Below are 24,315 nucleotides of genomic sequence, written 5' to 3'. Positions count from 1 at the left end.
TCTTAACTACATTCATATATTCGACTTATCCTAAGGGCAATGGGAAAAAACTTAAAATTTTTAAGCAGAGCGTGACAAGATCAGGTGTCCATTTTTAAAAAGGTCACCCTTTGACATAAGTAGATACTGTTACATTAGGTTTCAATTGGGATGGTGGAGCTGAGGATGGGAGAGGAGTGGACAGATTGGTAACATGGTCAAGATTAGCTGAAGGGGGGAAGGAAATGGTGAGGAAGAGTTCTCCAAGGTAGAGAACTCAACTCGGAGTTGAGAACCCAACTTGGGAAACTGAAGATGGCAGAAGAAATATAGAACTATGGAGGAAAATAATGAACTCAGTTTGAACCTGTAGAATTTGAGGTGCCTTTGAGAGGCTAATGGATGATGTTTGGGAGCTCAGAAGAAAGTCTGATATGGTAACTTCAGCGTGGGAATGTTTGAGATGGCTGGTTAAGGTACAGACAATGGAAAATAAGCCCTCAAAGAAAGCTCTTGCTAGAAAGAAAGACAATCAGAAGGCTCTTTTTTTCAGCCAAGTACTTATGTGGTTGTACTATAGTTCTCTACCATGTGCAAGGCAGTATTCTAAGAGCTGGTGATGGGGCAGTGAACAGGACAAAATCTGTGCTCCTACGTAGCTTATGTTCATTGTAATTAAAGGAAAGACAAGTAAATGTAATTTTTAAAAAGGTGCTTATTTATTTTGAGAGAGAGTGTGCTTGCACACGCAAGTTGGGGAGGGGCAGAGAGAGGGAGAGAGAGAGAGCTCTGTTGGCACAGAGCTTGACACGGGGCTCGATCCCATGAACCGTGAGATTGCAACCTGAGCTGAAACTGAGAGCCCAACGCTTAACTCACTGAGCCACCCAGGCACCCTGTAAATACGTACTTTTAGACATAGACACTGAAGAAAAATAAGGCAAAATATGGGGATAAAGAATGATGGAGAGGAGAGAGGCTCTTTTTGAATGGGGTGGTTAGAAACTCAGAAGAGTTGACAGTTTGAGTGAAGACCTGAATAAAATGTAGGAATTAGCCATGGGAACACCTTGTGAGGGAGGGGGGATGGCGGAGAGCATTCCAGGTAGAAATGGCAAGTGCAAAGTTCCTGAACTTGACAGGTTCAAAATAGGGTAAGAAGGCCAGTGTGGCTAGGAGAGAGGTCATGGGAGAGAAGTAGAGATGAGGCAAGAGAGGATGGCAGGGCCAGCTCCTACTAAGCCTGAAAGGCCATGGCAAAGAGTTTGGGTTTTATTACAAGTGTGATGGAAAACCATTGGAGGGTTAACAGCAGGGCAATGACATGATCTGAATTACATTTTACAAGTATTGCTCTGACTGCTGTGTGGAGAATCATTTTTTGGGTGGCCACAGAGGAAACAGGTGATGGGTTAGGAGGTTAAGGCAGTCATCCAAGGGTTAGGAGGCTAAGGCAGTCATCCAACAGAGGGTGGCGGCTTGGACCAAGGCTGTAGTGGTGAGAAGTGGATTGGACTCAGATACATTTTGAAACAATACGTGAGAAACTTGCTGAAGGATTAGATGTAGGGGTAGGGAAAGAGTAAAACCAAGGAAGACTCCTCCTAGGTTTGTATTTTCACAATTGGGAAAACAGAGGAGAGAGGGTGTTTGGTGGGGAGGGGGAAAGGATAAAGAGTTTGGTGTGAAACTTGTGAAATTGGAGATGTGTTTTAGACTTTCCAAGAGAAGCTGCTGAATAAACCTTCCAACACAGGCAATAGAGTACTAACCAGATTTCCACTCGCATGGTTGTCTTTTTTTTTTTTTTTTTTTTTTAATCTCACGGGTCAGTACAATTAAGGGTCAGATATGAGCCTCAGACCGGTATATTGGGACCTCTAGCACTGGCTTATTACACACATTCTCAACAGGGTGATACTCCAGTGAGGTAAAAAATGATTCGTAAGGGATGAGAAAAACCTTAGATAATACAATGGTATGTGGCCTTCAAAGCTCAACCCTACTTGACAAAATCTTATTCCTTAGTATTTAATTTCTCCCATTAGAATTTACATTTAATTAGGGTTGCCTGGGTGGTTCAGTCAGTTGGGTGTTCGACTTTGGCTCAGGTCATGATCTCATGGTTTGGGAGTTGGAGCCCTGTGTCAGGCTCTGTGCTGACAGCTCGGAACCTGGAGCCTGCTTTGGATTCTGTGTCTCCTTCTCTCTCTGCCCCTCCCCTGCTCACACTCCTGTCTCTGTCTCAAAAATAAATAAACGTTAAAAAAAATTGCATTTAATTAATTCAAAATTTTCTCCTTGTGAGGTGATCATGAAAAAGCAGTTGAGAAACACTGGCCTGGCTTAGTAGAAGAACATGACCTCTGGGTGGCAGACAGACTGGGTATGAATTCTGGCTCTCCTACCCAGACATGGTACTTAAACTTCTCTGAGCTTCACTTTCATCATTTAAATGCCAATAGTATTGTTTACCTCAGAGTTATTGGAAAGATAAAATGAGACGACGTGCCTGGCATGTAATAGATGACATAATTATAAATTTTCTTTCCCCTTTGCTCTTTCTCCCCTCCCTAGGAAAGAGATTATTATAGTTAAGGAAGTACAGTAAACTGAATAGGGATCTAATCAAGAAGAATGACAGACTTAAAAACTCGTTGGAGAAAAAGAAACAGCTTGGACAAGGGGCCTGATTAAATATTGTGGGGAGGAGGCAGTGTAAAGAGAGGAGTCTAAGGTAGTTCTTGAGCGATTTGACACCCAAAGCAAAGCCACCACCAAAGGTTCTTAGCTGACGGTTGAAAATGGCATCAGGGGAAGATTATTCTGGCGTCTGATTTATATTCCACTGGAACAGGGACTAGAGGAAGGGAGCGCATATTAATTGTGATGGACTTGGCATCTAAAGATGTGGGTGTAGAAAATGTTGAACAATGGGGGTTGGGGAAATTAATTACGGTCATTCTCTATTTTGAAATATCATGCAGCCAGTACAATTGTTTTGGAACAATATTTCAGTGGCACGGGAAAACACTTTTAATAAAATGTAAGCATACTACAAAACAGTATGAAGCCATTTTTGTCAAACGTTGTTTACCTTGGTAGGAAAGAGATCAAACTATCTCTGGGGTGCAATTTTTTCTTTCAATTTTAATTCAAAGAGCTTGTATTGCTTTCATAACCAAAGAAAAAACTCTTATCCGAAAGAACCTCTCTGACTTTGCCACTTACTGCTTTCTACCCTGGCCAGCAGCGGAACTCCCAGGCTCCCGAGGACCCACATTCCAGTACTATCCCAGCCCCTCGGAGGGTGTGGCCCCGGAGGTAGGAGACCCGGGAAAAGGCGGGCACCGGTGAGGCCGCCCCCGCCTCCGGGCAAGCGCAACGTCTGGACCAGAGTTGTCAGGGGGTCGGGCAGCAAAGGTGGCCACACGCCGGGAAGCGCTCAGAGCCAGAACTCTCCCCGCTTATTACGCGCCCGGTGTGGGCACTGGGAGGGGCAGGACGCTGGTCTCAGGGCCCGCCTGGACTGCCGAGAGCTGAGAGGGCGGGAGGCCGGGGGCCTCTCCAGCCGTTTTCCCAAACTCCAGCCCCAAAGTAGCCGGAGGGGAACACCGCCAGCCCGCGCGCCAGCCGAGCCTTCAGTGACTGACGGGAGGTGGGAATGTGGGCGGAGCCTCACGCGCGAGCTGTGATTGGAGCAACAAACACCTCCCGGGGAGAGAGGGAGGCTGAGACGGCAAGGATGCGCAGAGGCGGGTGCTCAGAGCCCTCTACGTGATTGGCTAGAAGAGAGGGAACCGGGTGCTGTTTCGATGATTGGCAGGCGGTAGACAGCCTTCGGAAACGGCCTTGGCTTCGCCCATTGGCATACTGAGAGAGTGGGCGGGATTGGTTCATGGTGTGGTGCTGATGATTAGCTGGCGGCTGAGAGTTAGGGTGTTGGGGACAGAGTGGGGTTGGGGGGCTACTGGGGCAGCGACTTCTTCCCTCTTATTGGCTAGCGAAGTGAGCGGGGGTGGTACGAAGGTCCAGCGACTGCCTGGGATTGGCGGGCGCTGCAGTGAGTGACAGACAAGGGGGCGAGCTGCGCGACCAGCGGTTTGTTTTTCGGAGCGTTCCTGAGGTGGAGAACGGTGGCCGGACGGAGCGACTGCGGGACTGAGAGACGGGCGGGCGGGCGGGCCGAGCGGCGCCGCCGAGGCCGGGCTGGGCCGAGCCGAGGAGCGCCGGGGATGTAGCGGGCCACCCTGCCCATGCCACAGCGCCCGGCCGCGGGCGGAGCCGGAGCCGGAGCCTGGGGAGGCGGCGGGGGCCCCGAGCGCAGCCCGCGCCCCCCGCGCGGAGCCAGGCCCGCTGCCGTCCCCGCCGCCCGGGCCCCCGGCATGCAGCTCCGGCTGCGGAGGTGACACTCGGGTCCGAGCCGCCGCCGCCGCCATCGCCACCATGGGTGAGTGTCGCCACCGCCCCGGCCTCTGCCCGCGCTGCTTCGCGTCGCCCCGCCCCGGGCTGAGGGGAGGAGGACCCTGGGCCGCCGCCTGACAGGCATGGACAGCCCGCCCGGCCCGGGCTGCGGACCGCCGGCGTCCGCCCGCCCCGCTCGCGGCTCGGCGGCCCGGGCGGGGGTTCGGTTTTTCTTGGCCCGCCGGGGCGGTCCGGGCCGGCGGTGCCCACTGGGCAGCCTCCTTCCGGGCCGCGCGGCAGGCGCATCCCGAGGAGGAGGCGGCGGAATCGAGGGCCCGTGCTCAGCAGGGCAGCCCGCTCCGGCCCGAGCGAGCCGGACCGCGAGCCCGAGGGCGGGGGAGCGGGAGCTCAGTGTGGGGCCCGGGCTGGAGGCTGGTGCAGGCCCAGCTGCTGTTGTGTCTTTTCCTTGATTTGCTTTTTTTTCCTGCCTGTGTCATTTCCTTCCCTTTGCTCACACAGGCCGGCCAGCGAGAGTTCCCGGGGCTTGCTCTCCAGCCCTGTGCGCGCCCCAGCTCAGGGGGGAGGGCGTGCGGGGAGATAGGCTGGGAGGTGATTTTAAAACGACAATCTCTGTTATCAGCAGCGCGGTTGAGAAATGCGAGACGCACGCGGATTGCCGGAGGTTAGGAATTGGTCGGGGACTGCCAGTTAGTCCTACTTTTTGAAAAATACGGCTGCAGTGTTTTACATTTATTATGTTTAGTTAGCGGCATCCCTGAAATTATGTAACTTTTTAAAGGAGCATTCGCTATGTAAAAGAATCTGTTCAGTCTTTTTTTTTTTTTTATCAATACTTGCGATTTCTTTTGTGAAGATGTAATCTAAGAATCGCTTTTAATGTCTTCCACACGCGGCATTTGACATTTTCATGTCCTTTTTGGTAATTTAGCAAATGATTATTGGACTAGGTTATGAAGCAAGTAACATTTTAGATGCTCTTTGCTGCTTTTGTTGGATCAGTTACTGTGATACTGTTGTCCACAATCACAAGTTTTGCAAAGTGTTTGGTATTGTCCTAAAAAATCAAGGAGTAAATTTCAGTGAAAGGATCCTTTGCAAAGGCATTCATTGCATCTGTGAAGTGCCCACGTGAAGAGGGAATGTTAATATTTGCTTTGCCTTATAGCAAGGTCAGGTCATTTTTGTAGAAGGTTAAGTGTATGCTGTGTCACATTGGGCAGATATTGTTTTGCTGCCCGTCTCTGCACTATGGCTTTGAATGAATTGCCTTGTTCTGTTCCATGCTGCCCGTGTACAGAAATGGATGGGTTTGGTTTGTTCATTTGCTGGGTTTACTGCTTCCTTCCCATGCTTTGCTTCGAAAGTGCTTGCTCTTCTGGGGTAGGTCTCCTGTGACAGTAAGCAGAAAAGGAACCCAGTAAGGCCTGTGATTTAAATCTAGAATTCAACAAATACTTATCAGACATTTATTACTATAAATGGGGCACATAATTCTTCTTGTCCTCCCCTTCAACATTTATCTTGTGTTTTGGAATTTGATGATCGAACTCAATCCTTGAATTGGTTTGTGATAGTCTTTCCTCTTTGTCTTGTGAGGGCAGTCTTAAGTCCCAAAAGGGAGTGTGTATTACTTGAGGGTGGGCTGACTCCCATTCCCCACTTTCTGGACTGCTAAATCAGTAAGAGTGCACAGATGTGTTGATTACATTTTAGTATCTAACATGAAAATAGACGTCACCCTGTTTTCACATTTCAAGACGTTTAAAAAATATACTTTAAGTGTATGAGTATATAGAGGGACAGTGATGGGGAGGAAAGGAACTGTATAGGTAGGGGCCAGAACCCCAGAGAAAAAAAAGGGCCCTATCATTTGTCTGCATGTCAGTTTTACGTAAAGAAACTGAGGCATTGAGAAGGGAAGTAACTTGCATGGTGGCTGCAGTATATTAGGCAAGTTGGTTTAAGAACCACTGCCTACCTTTCTTCAGCAGTTTCCTCTCATACAATTCTCTGTTTTTTGTGGATGACCTTGATATGCAATTAGAGCTAGTACTGAATCTTCCAGAACCTACCTAGAACTTTAATTTACTTTATATAAGGTTCAGCAAGGATATGTGTACATGCACGCGCGCACACACACACTCACAGAGTCTGTTTCTTAAATACTGGTTTCCACTTTGGTGATGTATGTGATGAAAATTCAAATTCCCAGGTTAGTTTCCTTTAGTTGCTGTAGTTCTAAATAAATTGCGATCAACAAGAGGTTGATAAGAGAGACGTACAGAATTATTAGTATATTCATTATACCTGTTAAACTTCAGCCCAGTGAGGAAAGGATCAAAACTAATTTGACTCCCTGCCCTGTAGGTTCTTTGGTTAACAGTCATGTTTCCCTGAGCTGTTCAAAGCCCCGCACTCAAGCTTGTTTGGCAACTTGGGTTGGTAATAAAAACAGGTTAAATTTTATATTGGCTGTTAGCCTCAGTAAATTTCTAGTGGGAACTACACTTATCCCTGTAAATAATAGGAAATATGGAAATAATTCACCTTTTTAAAATTTTTTTTTTGGCTTTGATACTATGGCTATTAAAAAAATTCAGACTAACTGGTCATTTTTGTTGGTCACGCTAGAATTCTCTCCCAGTTTTATTTATTATTTATTTTTTTAAAGTTTACTGTATTTATTTATTTATTTTGAGAGAGAGAGAGAGAGCAAGAGCAGGGGAGGGGCAGAGAGAGAGAGAATCCCAGGCAGGCTCTGCACTGTCAGCACAGAGCCCAATGTAGGGCTCAAACTCAGAAACTGTGAGATCATGACCTGAGCCGAAATCAAGAGTTGGACACTTAGCGAGCTGAGCCACCCAGGTGCCCCTATCGCAGTTTTAGTAATTATGTGGCAAATGCTGTTAGTAACACTTGAGACTAATTCACAGGTGTTTATTTGGACTTTTTATATGTGCATTCTGAAACTTAGTGGGAAGTGTTTTTGAAAAACATGTAACAATTTGGAAATGTTACAGGAAACTGTAGTAAACTGAGTACAGGATTAAGGATGGTGTGGTTCTGGTTTGATAGCTTGGTTAGAAGTCAGAATCATTGTGATTTACAGACACCTTGCATCTCTAAAGTTCCAACAACCTTCCGAGGCTCCTTCCAAGGCTAACTGGGAGCTCCCAGTTAGACCAGTCTCTATATAGACTCTGGTCAACAACTGTTTTGATTGAAATTTGGGTCACAATTTAATGAGTCAAGCTGGCCATGTGTTGACTAGGTTTCTGATATTTTTTAAATGACAGTTGGACTTTAAAACTGAATTTTAGGCATTTATAAAAAGTAAATATCTATCCAACTGAGTGTTACTTAGGGGAATACACAAAAGATAAGAAACCGTTTTCTTGGTCCTGTCTATGTAAGCTATTCCTTTATTCTTTGCCCATTTGAATGTCTCTTATGTGTCAGGTGCAGTATTAGGCCCTGTATCTGCATTTATCCTGTCCTTAAGAAGTTACAGTTAGGTAAGGTGAACCAGAAACATGTAAACAAATAAGTGCAAGGAGTTGTTGTAGGTACTTTGTCAAAACTGTGTAAAGATGCATAGGAAGGAGACATCAATTCTGTAGTTTTGGGATAAACATACATAATCCTATAGTCTCCAGACCTTTGGGTTAATTTCATTAAACATTAAAATAAAATATAGTGGTGATATGTTGATTCTTATGAGGAAGCAATGGCTTACTTTGTAATATGTATTTTTAAATTTTGGATCATCAGTTACTTTAAAAAAAAATTTTGTTTTTTAAAGTGGGCTCCGTGTCCAGTGTGGAGCCCAACACAGGGCTTGAACTCACGACCCTGAGATCAAAACCTGAGCTGAAATCGAGAGTTGGACAAAACCAATTGAGCCACCCATGTGCCCCCCCCCCCTCCCCATTAGTTATTTTTGAAGGGCTGTTATGGGATATCCCAGAAACAGAAAAATAAACACCAGGATTTGACTTTGAGATCTAGCAAAGGTTCAACCATATCCATGAAGGAAAAAAGTTTCTTATGAATTGAGGCTCAGACCTTTTTGCTTATACTTCTATAAAATGATGTTTGCCCAGGTATTGACAGGGTGGAGGCAGTGGGAGTGTGAGAAATGTCACGAAGAGTAAGATAGTAAAGTCTGACATAAAGACATTCTGAAGACAGCATCTCCTGGGTGAGCAGTATACACAGATGATCTGGGAGAACTGGGTAAAGAGTTGGCCACATGAAGAAATAACATTGTTAGTTAAGTGAACACAACAATTAAAACATTACTGTAGGGATTTGTATGTGTGGAAAGGGGTGTCTGACATAGTAAACAGATGTTACACAGGACAACAATGTTTACTGAAGGACATGGTGCTACTGGAAACTTTTCTGGGGTTTTAGCCAAGGAGATTCATAAACAGGAGTGTCTTAAGACCCTGCTTTTATTTTATTTACTTAAATGTTTATGTATTTATTTTGAATGAGAGAATCCCAAGCAATCTCTGCACTGTCAGCGCAGAGCCCGATGCGGAGCTTCATCCCATGAACTGTGGGATCATGACCTGAACCGAAATCAAGAGTCAGATGCTCAACTAACTGAGCCACCCAGGTGCCCAAGACCCTGCTTCTATTTATTTATTTTATGTTTTATTTTAAAATAATGTTTGTTTATTTATTTTGAGATGAGAGAGCGTGCAAGCAGGGGACTGGCGGGGGGTGGAGGGAGAGAATGAGAGAGAGAGAGAGAGAGAGAGAGAGAGAGAGAGAACCCCAAACAGACTTTACACTGTTAGCACAGAGCCCGATGGGCTCAAACTCACAAACTGTGACATCATGACCTGAGTCGAAATCAAAAGTCGGATGCTTAACCGACTGAGCCACCCAGACGCCCCAAGACCCTGCTTTTAGAAAGAAGTAATAGTTCATTCTGGAAGATTGACTTCCTGCTGGAGCTAAGGAAGGAGGAATATGCTGCCTGGCAGCCCCCATACCATAGGTCGGGGTATCCAGAGAAGAAGTACATGCTGCTGGATAATTATGGATAGCCGTCCGCTTAAGACTGCTTCCACTGCTTAAGACTTCCACTTTTCAAGCCTGAACTCTAATCCTAGTTTCATAGATCCCTTCTTTTCTATTTTCTATGAATACTTGCCTCCATAGTCATAACCTCTTAATCTCTAGAATTAACTTCTTCCTCTGTGCTTCTTCCTGGTAGCTTTTAAGTGTGTCAAACCACCTCCATCCTCAGGAAATCTTTTCAAGGTGATAGCACACTATTACCCCAGCCTCAAGTTGTTCATGTGTAAAGTTCACAAATGAATTGTTGATTTCCACTACTTCCAACTTCCTTTTAATCTCCAACTTCTTGATTCCCTTTAAAATTTTGTTTCTGCCTCTATCACTGTATTGGACCTGCCTGGTCTATCCCTGCTACTGTCTTTCTTTGGTCCTGACTTGCTGTGGTGTCACTCTTGTATTTTTCCAGACCTCTTAAAATCTTTGCCAGCATACCTTCTTCCTACTCTACTCAATAAGGATTAATATTCATTGAGCTTCAATCCCTGACCCAGTTTTCTTCCCCTCAGCCCCTCACTTGCTTTTAGGTCCTTTCTTAAGTTTATTTTTCTAATCTCTCCTACATAGCTGGAAAAGCTTGCTTTTCTGAAAGAATCCTTATTCTATTAATAGTTATGTAAAATCGTCTATAAAACCTCTTGCTAATCACACTGTAAAAAATTTTTTTACACGGATGTATTTATGTGCTCTAGTTTGTATATTGTCTAAATCAATTGCTTTACTTGTATAACCTTGTATTTCGGTGTCATTCATCCATTTACTCCTAGAGTTTGAACAGCTTGAAGTATCTTTCAAAACTATCTAATGTATAACACATATTAGTACTCAGTAAATGGTTATTGGTAATGACTAATAAAAATTCAGGAATAAAATTAAGCATTGGGATAGATTAAGTAGTGTCCAGTCTTTTCCCACTGACCTTTCTCCATTGAAAATAATAGCCAACATTTTTTTAGCATTACTAAGTGTTAGGTACCACGAGGGAATAATTTGTAAGTTCGTTTTTCTTTTAACTCTCACAGCAGCTCTGTGATATGATATATTTATTTATCTCCATTTTATAGATGAAGAAATTGAGGTTTAGGGAGAATAGTGATTTGTTCAAAGCCTCCTTAAATCCAGGTCTTTCTGACTACGTACAAATGACTGCTGAACGCTAAGAAAGCTGCTATTTGTTTTTAAAATTTTTGTTTGATTGTTTTTATTTTTAAGAAATACCATACTGGAGGGTTAATAATTAAGTTAAAATCTCAATCCAGGAAGAAATGCCTAAAAGAGCCACTTGATTTACTTCCTGTCTTTATCCACGTCCTCAGTTTGAAGTATCAGTTTAAGAACCTGTCTACCTCTAACAATGTTTTCGACTTTGACACAAAATCAGAATTCTGTTACCCTGTGTCATTTGTGTCAGTTATCCCGGGTTTCAGGAGATAGTGCCAAACCATTCCTCAAATGTGTTCTCAGTGCTGGAACTACCAAACAAGTTTATCCATGAAGTAATGCCAGGAACTGGTTAGCTTCCTGGAAACAGAATTTGTCAACCTGATAAACCAGCTCTTATAATAGCATCATCTTACACAGAATTAGAAACGCTTTCTGTAGTCCTGCTTGTCGTGGATTTGACTTAAAAAGCATGCGTCCCTGTGTGTACTCACATCCATCTCAGTTCAGTATCTGAGTTTAGACAACAACAGAAATTACCAGTTCTCAGAGTGGTTATCTTGATAATGAAAACTCCACGTATTCTGCTGTTAGGAATATCACTCACTGGATGTGCCTCAGAAAACACATACCTAGTCATGATCCGCCTTATAGTGATCCCAATTTACTGTTACAGTTGGTCCAAACATCGTATACACATATTAAATATACATAATATATAAGCTTATGTATATTGTATATATAAGCCAATCTTCCTAGCTTAGATGTTATGCTCTAATTTTTAAACTTTTGTTGGGAAGTTAAAAAAACAAAATATGTAAGTCTCTTTCTTTAAGGAGCCTATAGGAAAATCACTAGGAAATATAAAATAATTGATGGGATGTATGTGTTTTAATTTTGACAAATGTCTTTTCGTAGGTACCCACTTTCTTTTTACTCATTATCCCATTTATTTATCCTTTTGGTTCTACATCACCTCTCAAACATACTTTGGTATATATTTTGAAATGGAATTAGATAGGAAGCTACTCTACTCATGTTTTTCCTGCACATTTTTAAGTCTAATTTTACTTTTATGAGCAGTCAGAAACCTCTACAATGGGCACCTTTCTCCTTCCTTTCCTGCACCTTCTCAGAGGGCATGTAGGGTACCTGAGCAGATTTGATCTAGAAAGAAGAGAGGCAAAAAGCACAGATTTACTTCTTATACTTCAGGCTGTTCTTTCCTTTCCACAAGGTATTAGAATATTTCCAAGGCATGATGATGAAAGACAAAAGATAGGTGCTCTATGGGTGGAGTCTTTTGTACTTGCTTCTTTTAAGCTGTGCTTCTGGTCCTCAAGTGACTCAGTCGTCACCAAAACAAGTGTAACAACTCATCTGTCATGTTCCTTTCCAGATCAACAGATTTATTTTCAACTCCCAAATGCTATTTGAGTAGACAAGGATGTCTTGAAAGACCTGGGAGAATTTTGCAAAACATGGAATTGGGCTGGTTTGAGTTCTGGGTTTTGGCCACTTGTCTTCAATGCATGAGAATTCCAGTACTCTGCTATTTCAAGAAAAGGGGATTAAAAGTAATGCCAGTAAGGCAGAGACAATGCATTGCTTGGCCAGTTAGAGAAGAAAAACAATAGAACTGCCTTTTCACTTCCCTGTGGGAAGCAGAAGGCCTATAAACTTGTAAAGAGTTGGGAGGGGGGCTGCTCAAAGGCTAGGCATAGGCATGTAAAACAGCTTCTGTTCAAAGCAGCTACCTTGAGGTCCTTGTTTGGTACCTTTTAAAATGTGCTTTTCGGGGCGCCTGGGTGGCGCAGTCGGTTGAGCGTCCGACTTCAGCCAGGTCACGATCTCGCGGTCCGTGAGTTCGAGCCCCGCGTCGGGCTCTGGGCTGATGGCTCGGAGCCTGGAGCCTGTTTCCGATTCTGTGTCTCCCTCTCTCTCTGCCCCTCCCCCGTTCATGCTCTGTCTCTCTCTGTCCCAAAAATAAATAAACGTTGAAAATAAAATAAAATAAAATAAAATAAAATGTGCTTTTCTAGGGGCACCTGGGTGGCTCAGTAGGTTAAGCATCTGAGACTTCAGCTCAGGTTTTGATCTCATGGTTTGTGAGTTCAAGCGCCACATCAGGCTCTGTGCTGACAGCTCAGAGCCTGGAGCCTGCTTTGGATTCTGTGTCTCCTCTTTCTGCCCTCCCCTGCTTGCTCATGCACTCTCCCCCCCTCCCCCCCGCCAAAATAAATAAATCTTAAAATAATAATAAATACATAAATACATACATACATACATACATACATAAAGTGTGTTATTCTAGGGGCAACTGGGTGCCTCAGACTCTTAGTTTCAGCTCAGGTCAAGATCTCACAGTTCATGAGTTTGAGCCCCACATCTGGCTCTGTGCAAACAGTGCAGAGCCTATTTAGGATTCTCTCTCCCCCCTCTCCCCTCCCCTGCTCGCTCGCTCGCTCTCTCTCTCTCTCTCTCTCTCAAAATAAATAAACTTAAAAAAAATTTTTTTTAATGTGCTTTTCTACCTGGGATGCTTTAAGAATAAGTCTGTGTGTGACTCTGTCCCATAATCAGCTCTCCATGACTTCATCTTTTCACTCAGTACCCTACTACACTGTGCTGGTTGTTGTTCACTCCAACTTTTCATTTGTTTTTCCTGATTGAGTTTCTCTGGCACTGGAAGAATTGCCCTGTCTGAGCAACTCCCTTGCCGCCAGTGAATTGGTAAATATTGCTGCCAGAAATCTGATTGGAGATATGTTAAGAATCCATTAAAATTCAAATTGCCAGAGTCTGACCTCAGTTATCTACTTTTCAGAGACATCAAATGCATGTGATTATAGTTATAGGATCTGTCGTTTTACCTGGGCAGAACTTACAATTTTTAGTACTAATTTGCTGGTCTGTATTTTATTTTTAAGTTTTTATTTAAATTCCAATTAGTTACCATACAGTGTAATACTACTTTCAGGTGTACAATTTGGTGATTCAGCACTTACCTGTGGTCCATTTTAAAGTATCTTAGCCCATGTGCTCTCTTTCATTGCAGACGAACAGGAGGCATTGAACTCAATCATGAAGGATCTGGTGGCCCTCCAGATGAGCCGACGTCACCGGGTGCCTGGATATGAGACCATGAAGAGCAAAGACACGGGTCACCCAAATAGGCAGGTGTGTGTGGCCATGGCAGACCCACCTACAGTTGCTGGGAAGGGGTTTGCAAATGGGCAATATTTAAGAAGCCAAGGATACTCTAATACCAGGTTAGAATGCTTTTGGCCCCTTTCTTTCAGAGTTTAGTAAATGGTGAGTGGTATATACCAGCCAGGTGTGGGTCCTGATCTGGATCCCCAAAGCCTTGTGCATCTGACCTTGTGTATAGTGTTGTATCTGTGGAGAATAAGAATAATTCCTTCATGTATTATGGGGACAGTATTCATGTAACTCTTCCTTTACTGATTATTGGCAGATGTTTAATCCAGATTCATAATCTCTCAGGAGGTTTTTTAGCTACCTTACAGCGTATACTCAGGAAAAATTAGTTAATTTTAGTTTTAGCATATGTAAAATATAATCAGGAAGGGAAATTTACTTAATAAGATGTCACATAATATATTCTAAAGGTAACAATGAGTGATTTTATTATTTTTGTTTACACTTGTTTCCCCTTATAGTAACTTAGGTAGTTGAGAGTGTCTACTCTACTGAAAGTTGTGTGCTTCTTTAGGAAAATAGTTACTATTTTTATTAACATTTAAACCTGTGCACTGTTGAGAATCCTTTTCCCATCTCTAGTGTCATTTACAAACTCCCTGTTTCCTGGGTACTTTGGCCTTCAGAGAGGAGTGAATGATGGGGAGCTTTCCTCCCTAGTGGGTTATCTAGTGCTATATCATATGGCATATTTAGTGTATTTGGTGAAAATTTGTACATGCCATTCTCCTTTGTGGTTCACTTCCTTATCAGCTAACCTTCCTTCTCTTTCCTCATTTGTACCTCGTTTACCAATTCTTCAGAAGAATCCTTGGTTCCTAGAGAAAAAGTAAGGCCCTAGAACTTTTTCTGTCTAAGGTCTTGCTAGATACAGTCTCCCAGAGTATTTCCTGCCTTTAGGAAAACTGGGGACCCTGCATCCTTTTGTTTCATGATATAACAGAAGGATTAGCTTAGAAGGCTGGTTTGTTTTTATGGCTACCTTACAGAACTGGGGGAATAGGGCCCATTCTTTTACTATTTTCATACATTATTCTGTCTAATTGTGTGGGTTCTGCCTTGTGGTAACTCTTTGCTATTCAAAGCTGCTTTTGGAAGGAGCATTTTACCAGAAGTGAGTCCCCTCCCCCAGGCTTGAGCCTAATGACCTCACTTTCCTTCCTGTCTTCCTATGTGGAGTGTGCTGCTCCAGTCAGCTGATCTTTCTCCAAATGGGGCTGATAGTGTGGATATCAGTTAGGTGAAAAGGGGAAGCTTTCTTGAGTTGGAAGGCCCAAATGGACCAGGCCGGGAAAAGGAGGGTGGCATGGCCTCTGATCATTCCTTGAAGGGAGTTACCTTTTAGAGATCCTTCTTTTTCTTCTTCTTCTTTTTTTTTTTATGTTTATTTATTTATTCTGGGGAGAGAATGCATGAGTGCACACAAGCGGGGGAGGGGCAGAGAGAGAGAGGGGGAGACACAGAATCCAAAGTAGGCTCCAGGCTCTGAGCTGTCAGTGCAGAGCCTGTTTTTGGGCTCAAACCAGGAACCGTGAGATCATGACCTGAGCTGAAGTCGGACACTCAACCGACTAAGCCACCCAGGTGCCCCTAGAGATCCTCTGCTTAGAGCCTAAAAACTATTATAAGAAAAGTCCTGATCTTTACTGTGCCTACTGCTGTGTTATTGGAATAAAGTTAGTGGTTAGGAAGGGAGAAGGCTGTGAAAAGGATTGACTGCTGGTTAAGAAGTAACCTTAACAAGAGGTAGTGGCTCTAAGGACCCACAATTTACTTGAATATCATCATACTTTTTCTGTTGCATGGAGGATACACATTATTAACCTCAGTTTTTTTGTTTTTAAAGAAAAAACACAGCAGCAGTAGGAGCTCAGCCCTTCTGAACAGCCCCACAGTAACAACAAGCTCATGTGCAGGGGCTGTAAGAAAAAGAAATTTTGGGGAAGGAACCACATTACTCATTAAAGCTAAAATGTGCTTTCAAATCTGATCCAAGTGCTGGAAGAGTGTGGAGTTCATTTCCCAGACAAGTCATTTTAGTGGATTTGTAGGGAGCACTGGTTACTTATAACCTGTATTCTGTGCTTTTAGCCACCAATTTGCAGAATAGTATTATTCATAAGCAGTGTCTGTCAGTGCTGTCCAGTATACTTCGTGTGATGATAGAAGTGTTCTTTATCTGTGCTGTCCAATGTGATAGCCACTAGCCACACATAGCTATTGATCAACTGAGGAAGTCAATTTTAGGTTTTATTTAATTAAAAAAAAATTTTTTTTAATGTTTATTTATTTTTGAGAGAGAAAGAGACAGAGCATGAACAGGGGAGGGGCAGAGAGAGAGGGAGACACAGAATCCAAAGCAGGCTCCAGGCTCTGAGCTGTCAGCACAGAGCCTGACATGGGGCTCGAACCCACGAACTGTGAGATCATGACCTGACCCGAAGTCGGACGCTTAACCGACTTAGCCACCAAGGCACCCCAGATTTTATTTAATTTTAATTAATTTAAATTTAAATAGCCATATGTGGCTAGTGGCTACTGTCTTGGACAGCACAACTTTATATACTATAAGAGACTGTTGGTTTGCTGGGCAAGAAATTAAGTGCATGCTTGGAGGTGTTTAGCAATTCATTGGTGTACATTCATTTTCCACACAGGTCATGTGTTTCTATACATTGTGATAAGCTCATTCATGAGAATCCTATCTAAGATTCTATTCCAGAGGCATGGGGGCTGGGGGGTAGTGAAGCTGTGGAACTGACATGACTGTTTAGAAATGGAAGCTCAAAGTTGTATGCTAATATCAGACAGAAGGGCAATGAAAATGTCAAGATCATTTTTCCCCCTTAATAAAGTCAAGGTTGTAGAATGGCCTCTCCTGGGAATTGTAGCAGATGTTCAGCTTCTGACCAGGGGAGGTATTCTTCAGCAAAATCCAAAAGGAGAAAGGGGGAGAAAGTCTCAGTGAATATATTTCTAGGAAGGATGGGGTGAGATGAAAGTGGAGGAAACCTTTGGAGGGAGATGTGTTTATAGCTTAGTGTAATGAAAAGAACCTGGCCTAGGAGTCTGCCAGTGTTAATAATCTGTTAATGTAGGACTTTACAGACTGAATCCCTATTTGTTATTATTGTTGTTGTTTGCTTAGGCTTGGGATAGGATTAAACTGTATTCTCCATTACCAGTTCCTCCCCCAGAAAGTCCATACTTAGCAGAGAAGAATGAAAGATCAAAACCTAATTTAAATGGCTAAGAGATGCCAAATTGAGCTAGGAAATGTCAAATAGGGCTAAAGATTCAAATTGCAGAGTACCAGTTGAAAGTAACCAAGTGTTTGGTTAGAAAGGTTGCTTTTTCAGGCAGGGGATGGCGCTGACAGAGGCAAAGGGCACTTACTGCAGCATGAGAAGCGCAGTGCTGGCCACAGGGCAGCGCTAAGATTAGCAGAGCCTTACGGGGCTCAAGCTGGACACAGCAAAGGAAAGCCAGAGGAGCTATGGATTGACAATTGCTGTGGAGCTGAGGCCTGGAAGAATTGGAAAACCTAATTTAATATCTCTGCTTAGCAGGACTTCAGGCATCCTCTTGCCTAAGTGAGCAAGCTAGGTAACTAATTGAAAAAGAGAATGCGTTTGGCAACAACTAAGCGTTCTGAGCAGCTTTGGATGTACATGGGCAATGAGGTGCTCAACTATGAACTCTTTGCTAGGAGGTAGGATCTGGGTTCTCTGCATTCTTCCTCTTGTACGTTAGATCCCTGGAAGCCTACAGCCTTGTTAGAGCTGGCCGAACAATCTTAGATGTGTGGCCCATCCCAGTGTGTGGTTGGGGCCTACGGACAGTTTTGCAGGCAGTGATGAGCAACACCCCTTTAGCAGTCATCAGCTCACAGTGCTTTATCAATAGGTGCAATTTCTCTGTGAAGCTGACAGCTTCACAGTGTACTGAAAAGAGTACTGGCCTAGAAGTCTTGGAGTTGTTAATAATCCATTAACCTAGGATTTTACAGTTTACCTAGTGCTTTCAACAACAACAGTTGATAGCACTAACAACTGTAAGCATGTGTATGATGCTTAAAAGTTTGCAGAGTGCTTACGCAAAGGTATTTGGTAGAGCCAGGAAGCAAACCCAGATCTTCTGACTCCTGGTCACAGTAATTTTACTGTATATAAGTCTAATCATCTTTCTAAACCTCAGTTTTTCCATCTGAAATAATACCCGTTGTGTCTACCTCTTAAAGTTGTTGTAAGGTCACAGGCAGAATGTAAAGCATTTTGTACATCGTAAAACAGATGTACAGATGTAAAGTGGTAGTGATTACATCACTCTGTTATGTTCTGGCACTGCAGGTATGAGTTCTAGTGAAAGCGTCTAATCAGAATTCTGCATACTGTCATGGAACTGAAAAGGTTAAGGTTTTCTACCTTTATTGGATTGTTATTCCTGTCTATCAGATAGTTCTTTGCAAATTTCTGAAGCTAGCCTAATTTCTTAAAATCCCAGGGGAGGAAGAAATAGAATCCTTAATTCCCGTTTCTCTCAAGTCTTACCAATAACTGGTAAGTAGAGGCTTGTATAGCATCCAGGCTCTGGGTCTGACTTTGCAGGTGTTCACTAGTGGGTGCTTCAGAATGGAAAAGTTGCTTTCCTTATTTCAGGCACTAGCAGGACAGGACTCTTGGCTATCAGTTCTAAAGGAGGAAAATTCTGGGGGCTGTTCCTCCAGTATGGCCAGTGATTGAGCAGCCTGTCTTTTGCTTTTACTGTGACAGACCTGGCTCTTCAGGACTTCCATTCTCTTTCAGGGGTTGTTGATAAGATGTGTGGCTAGTTTGAAAATGAAACATAAAGCAATATATAAGCCTGATACTTTATTTTGTAAGAAGGCTGCTTTATTTATATTTTATACATATATATATATTTATATTTGTGCATGTGTGTGTGTGCGTGTGTGTGTAGCAGTGGTTTATTAGGCAGCAATAGCTAAGCAATATACCATTCAATCATTGATTCATTCAGATGCTCACTGAGCTGCTCCTGCATGCCAGACACAGTGCAAGGACTGGGCATATAGAAAGAACTAGGGCAGAGAAGGTTGCTTTACAGTCATCTCTTCCATTGCCCTTAGGACTTTCCAGACCCACACAAAATTATTTTTGTTGTCCTTTTTTTTTTCTTTTCATTTTTTATCTTTGGCAAAATAAGACTCTAGTGCCAAAAATATGGGAGCCATTAAAGATACATAGCAAATACAGGGAAAAGGAGAGCTACAGAATCAGAGTGCACTCTGAACAATGGCTAGCTGAAACCTTTGTCAAGTCCCGTTAGTTCACAAACATTTGTTTAATAAACCCAGATTTGTACAGGGATTCCTGGGAGCTTTCTTGGGTTGCATGTTCAGTTGTTGAGTTTAGACTTTGAGAAGGTTATTTCTACTTCAGTTTGGCATCATTGTTGATTACTCCTATTGTCCCTGCTGAGTTCCCAAATCTGTAGTTCAGCCAGGAGGCCTACACTATCTTCCTGAGATTGGCTGTGGTGGGCAGGCGACTTGAACTTGCCTAGACCTGAATTTTTATACTGGAACTTCTTTTCTTAGCAGGGATGGCACCTCTCCCTTCAGTTCAACATGTGCCTGTAGTCAAGCCTCTTAGATATACAAAGAAATGTGTTATGTTCCCTGTACCCTGGGAGCCATACAGTCTTATTGGGAAATGAAAACTACATTAAAAAAAAGAAACTGAGGTAGGATGCAACTATGCCTAAATATATGATACAGATAGTGAGTGCCACGAAAGTGTAAGGTGAGCTTGAGCCGAAGGAGTTACAGAGTCATTTCTGGAGGGGGTAGCACATAACTAGGCTGTGAAGGAATGTGTGAATGTTTAGCTAGGTGGACAGGAGGAAGGGTGGCACTCCAAGTCAGGCAACTGAAAGGCTAAAGGCTTAGGGCAAAGAACGAACCTGGCTTATTTCAGGAAATAGAGTGGGCATTGTTTGGGCCGGAGAGAGCAGTCCTGCTGAGGACAGTGTAAGATGGCTAGGTAAAGTGAGTGAGCTTAAATTCCAGAGGACTTTGAATGACAGCTGAGGATTTAGACTTTATTGTATAGATCAGGGGTGTCACTGATTACTTTTTGAACAAGGAAGGGACATGGTGAAAGTGGTGGTTAAGATGACTGAAACCGTAGAGGAATGTAGACTGTGTTGGCGGAGGGAGCTCAGAAGTGCAGAGGCCGCTTTAGGAATCCAGGAGTAAGGGGAAAGGGTCTCAGTGAGAGTGATGACAGAGAGAATGGGAAGTGGGGTTCTGTCCCAGAGGCCTTTGAAGGGAGAATTGGAGGGGAGAGGAAGGAAAGAATCAAGTGGAACTCAGAGGTTTGTCTTCAGCCAAGAGAGCAGTGGTACCAATGTTAGAAATGGCATTGATGAGAAAGGAGACTAGTTTAGGAGGATGGTTGGTGCAAACATACATGTAGTGAGGTTGAGTTTGAGATCATAGTAAAAAAAAAAATTCAGATTGTATGCATGTGTGTATGTGTGTTTTTGCAGGTCCACAATCCTTTATCTGCATTTCTGAAATCCAAAGGGTACTGGAAACTGAAAGACTTTTTTTTTTTTTTTTTTTTTGGTAAATTTGTGGCAGACTCATTTGGCAGCAAAATCTGGTTTGAGTGGACATAGGGCTGTTTATAGTCTTTCTTTATTCCACTTATTGTGAGTATTCACACTTTTCACTACAAAAACTAGCTTGTACTGTGTTAACAGAAAAACCCTAAGTCTTAGGTGACTTAACACAATATGCCCAGTGTGGGTAAGGGAAGGACAGTGTTCCCCACAGTCAGAACCCTGATCGAGGGTGGCCCCACTGACCTGGAACATGTGGCCACCAAAGAAGAGAGTGTAGAACTCAGTTATGTTCCCAGCTCTTGGTCAGAACTAGTGATAAAGTCCCAAACTAACTTCAGGAGAGGCTAAGCAGGACAGAGGTGCGTGGGGGAATACCTGTTCATGTTCTGCCTGTGCCGTGGAAGCGCTGCCCCAGAGACCCTCCCTGGGGGGAGGCGTCACATAATATATATGACAGGTACCATACTTCCTCTCTAAGCTAAAAAACGCATTCTGAAACCCTTTTCGCCCCAAGAATTTTGGCTAAAGGCTAATGGGACCTGTGTTTTCATTTATTGAGCACTTACTATGTGCCAGGTACCATTCTTATGTCTTTACCTAATTATTTCATTTAATTCTTCTGATAACTCCATGAGATAAATATCATTACTATTCGCACTTGACAGATGAGGAAACTGAGTTACAGATAGGTTAGTCAAATTCAAGGTCATAGAGCTAGGAGGTTGTAGAGCCAGGGTTTGAAGCCAGATGGTTTGACTCTGCTGTCACATTTTTAAGAACAACATATCTGCCTCAAATACATGGCAGACAGAGGAAGTTTTGCTTGAGAGATTGGGGCTGGTCATAGAGATTTGGAAATTTTCTATTTACAAGTTGCCTATTTTTTTATTATTAAAAATTTTTAAGTTTATTTATTTATTTTGAGAGAGGGTGGGGGAGGGAGGGAGCATGTGTGTGCCAGCATGAGCAGGAGAGGGGCAGAGAGACAGGAGACAGAATCCCAAGCAGGCTCCACGTTGTTGGCACAGAGCTTGAAGCAGGGCTTGATCTCAACAAATCATGAGATCATGACCTGAGCCTCGCAAGATCAAGAGTTGGACACTTAACCGACTGAGCCACCCAGGTGCCCCTCAAGTTGCCCATTTTTTATTCTTACTGAAGAGAGGATGTGAGGAAAGCGGGAGAAATCCAGAGGCCAAAAGTCCGAACATCAACATGTGGGGGGAGGGGTGGGAGAAGGCATGAGGAAGAGGAACCAGCAAAGAAGCAGAAGTGGTTAGAGTGGTGGCAGGTTCCCTGGGCTGGGATAGAGTCACAGAAAGCAGGGGAGGAGAGAACCTCATGAAAGAGAACTTGGCCACCAGTGTGAAATGTCTCAGAGAAGCAAGGAGAATGGTTGGCAGGAGGAATTGAATATATTTATCTTTATCTGAACTTTTCTTATCCATGGCTTATTCTGGTCAGCCTGACAGGGGGAACTTGGATTTAGGAACTTGGCAGATGTGGGCACACCATGTGGTACATGCCAGCATCCTGCCCTAGAAAGGCTGTCACCACATCAAAGAAGGGATTCAGAGCCCTAAGCATCTTTGTTTACACTGCTTACTAATCACAGGCTTGGTTGGTCTTGAGTAGGAGTGATTTGTGGTTTAAGGCAAAAGTTTAAATTCCCTTTCTAACTGAATTCACACGGAATAGTGCTTGGATTATGGTCGTCATTAAATAAATTCATTCCTTCAGTCCCACAAAGGGACAGAGGGGATTCCTTTGTAAGTACATCGAAGTATAATGTCCCAGTTTATGAGTAAGAGCTATTGCTCTATGTTTTTTATTGCTATAAAAAATGAGATGAAAAGCAACAAAAGAATACAATTTTATTTTAAATCAACAGAGAGAAATAAATCCTAAGGGGCTTTAGTTAATACATCAATATTGGTTAATTAATTGTAATAAAAACAAATGTACTATAGTAATGTATGATGTTAATAATAAATGAAACTGTTTGGTGGGAGGAAAGGTATGTGGGATCTGTTTGCTCAATTTTTCTGAAACTCTAAAGCTGTTCTAGAAACAGAATCTGTTAATAGAAAATACTAACAGTGCAAGCTACACCACAGTGTGCTGGACTGTGAGCAGCAGCAGGTGAAAGGCTCTGGTAGCCCCCCTGCGGGGGCAAACAGGTTTTCAGACTTCGGTGAGCACTCGGGTACTCCCGCGCCAGCTGTGGGACCAGAGAGTGTAGGCAGCTGGAGGTGGCACGTCCGTGTGCAGCGGCATGTCGGGGCACTGTGCTGTGGAGGGCCCTTGCCATGCTAACTGCTCAGCATTCCAGGGAAGGAGAAAAAGAGGACAGACAACTGCTGTCACCTGTGTAAACCTCAAATCCACACAGTAACTTTCTCTGCAGCACTGCCCCACCTTTCTGCTTGCACATGCCTGCACGTGCGCACACACACACACACACACACACACACACACACACACACACACACGCTCACACTCACCTAGAGTGCAGACCAGATGGGGCACGGTGCTTTTCCATTCTACTTCCTCCATCCCCATCTACTCACAACCTCAGCCAAAGCATCCCCTACTGGCTCCCCAGGCCCCATAGCTTGCTGCATGATTGGCACCTCAGTGTCCTGGTTCTGACTTCATTATTACTCCCATCTCCTCCATGAGTTCCAAGAAGTAAGGTCCCATTGAAGCTCTGCGTCTGTGAGTAAAATAAACCTCCTTTTTTATTTTTATTTTTTAATGTTTATTTATGTTTGAGAAAGAGAGAGAGACAGAGCGATAGCAGGGGAGGAGCAGAGAGAGAGGGAGAAACAGAATCCGAAGCAGGCTCCAGGCTCTGGGCTGTCGGCACAGAGCCCGATGCGGGGCTCAAACTCATGAACCGTGAGATCATGACCTGAGCCGAAGCCGGACGCTTAACCAACTGAGCCACCCAGGCGCCCCAAAATAAACCTCCTTTGCCTGTGTGACACTTAAGTTGTGGCAAAGCATGATGGTTAAGAGCTGGGCTTCCAGGGTTTGGATCCTGGCTCTTTCTTTAAAGCATGGTGACCTTGAAGGAACTTATTTAACTTTATTGTCACTCAGTTTCTCCTGTAAAATAGGGACAATAATAGTATTTGTTGTGAGGATTTGCTTAATTGATACATGTAACAGGCTTAGAACAAGGCTTAATACATAGTAAATGTTCAGTAAATGTTAGCTATTGTCATATACTATTAATGGATGAAGTGGTCTACATGTTACATTAAAGAGTGAGAGGGCAAGATCAGAGCTGTGTTTTGAAGAGTTGTCACATTGCAGGTCAGCAGAGCAGGAGCTTTGCCATCCACTGTTTACTATATGAACTTTTCAGGGACATGAAGCTCTTTGAGCCCCAATTCCACCTTGTCTTTAAAATAATGGGATAGAGGATGGCATTATTATATTTTGATTCAGTGATTCTCAAGCTGTGGTCTAGGGATCCCTGGGAAGTTCCCAAGAACTTTTCAGGGGGTCCGTGAGGTCAAAACTATGTTCATATTAATACTAAAATGTTACTTGCCCTTTTTACCCTCATTCTCTTAAGAATGTACAGTAGAGTTTTCCAGCGGCTGCATGATACGTATTATCACAACAGATTAAAAGCAGAAGTTGACATGAGAATCCAGCTGTCTCCTATTAAGCCATGCATTAAGGAGATTTGTATTCTGTCACTAAACTCTAAAAATATAATTCTTTTTTATAACAGTGTGTTTATGTTAGCATGTAATATTTTTTAAATTGTTTTAAAATGAACAAAATAAATAT

General features: G+C 43.3%; 1 protein-coding gene across 2 annotated transcripts in view; it reads left to right on the top strand.

Annotated features, from left to right (window-relative positions):
* The first annotated feature begins 4,342 nt into the window (after positions 1–4,342).
* Positions 4,343–24,315, top strand: part of MAP3K3 (mitogen-activated protein kinase kinase kinase 3) — a 60,441-nt gene continuing 40,468 nt past the window's right edge. For both annotated transcript variants that reach the window (XM_047081636.1, XM_047081635.1), the window contains exons 1-2: positions 4,343–4,429; positions 13,715–13,836. In XM_047081636.1, coding sequence (XP_046937592.1) covers positions 4,426–4,429; positions 13,715–13,836 — 126 coding nt within the window. In that variant the 5' untranslated portion in view covers positions 4,343–4,425. The remainder of the gene's footprint in view (positions 4,430–13,714; positions 13,837–24,315) is intronic.

This window comes from Lynx rufus, unplaced genomic scaffold (genome assembly GCF_022079265.1).
Source record: "Lynx rufus isolate CCGP_SWC_20201006 ecotype Redwood Valley unplaced genomic scaffold, mLynRuf1.p SCAF_18, whole genome shotgun sequence".
Lineage (NCBI taxonomy): Eukaryota > Metazoa > Chordata > Mammalia > Carnivora > Felidae > Lynx > Lynx rufus.
The sequence above is the reverse complement of the archived record's forward strand: the minus strand, read 5'-3'. Positions and strand labels throughout refer to the sequence as shown.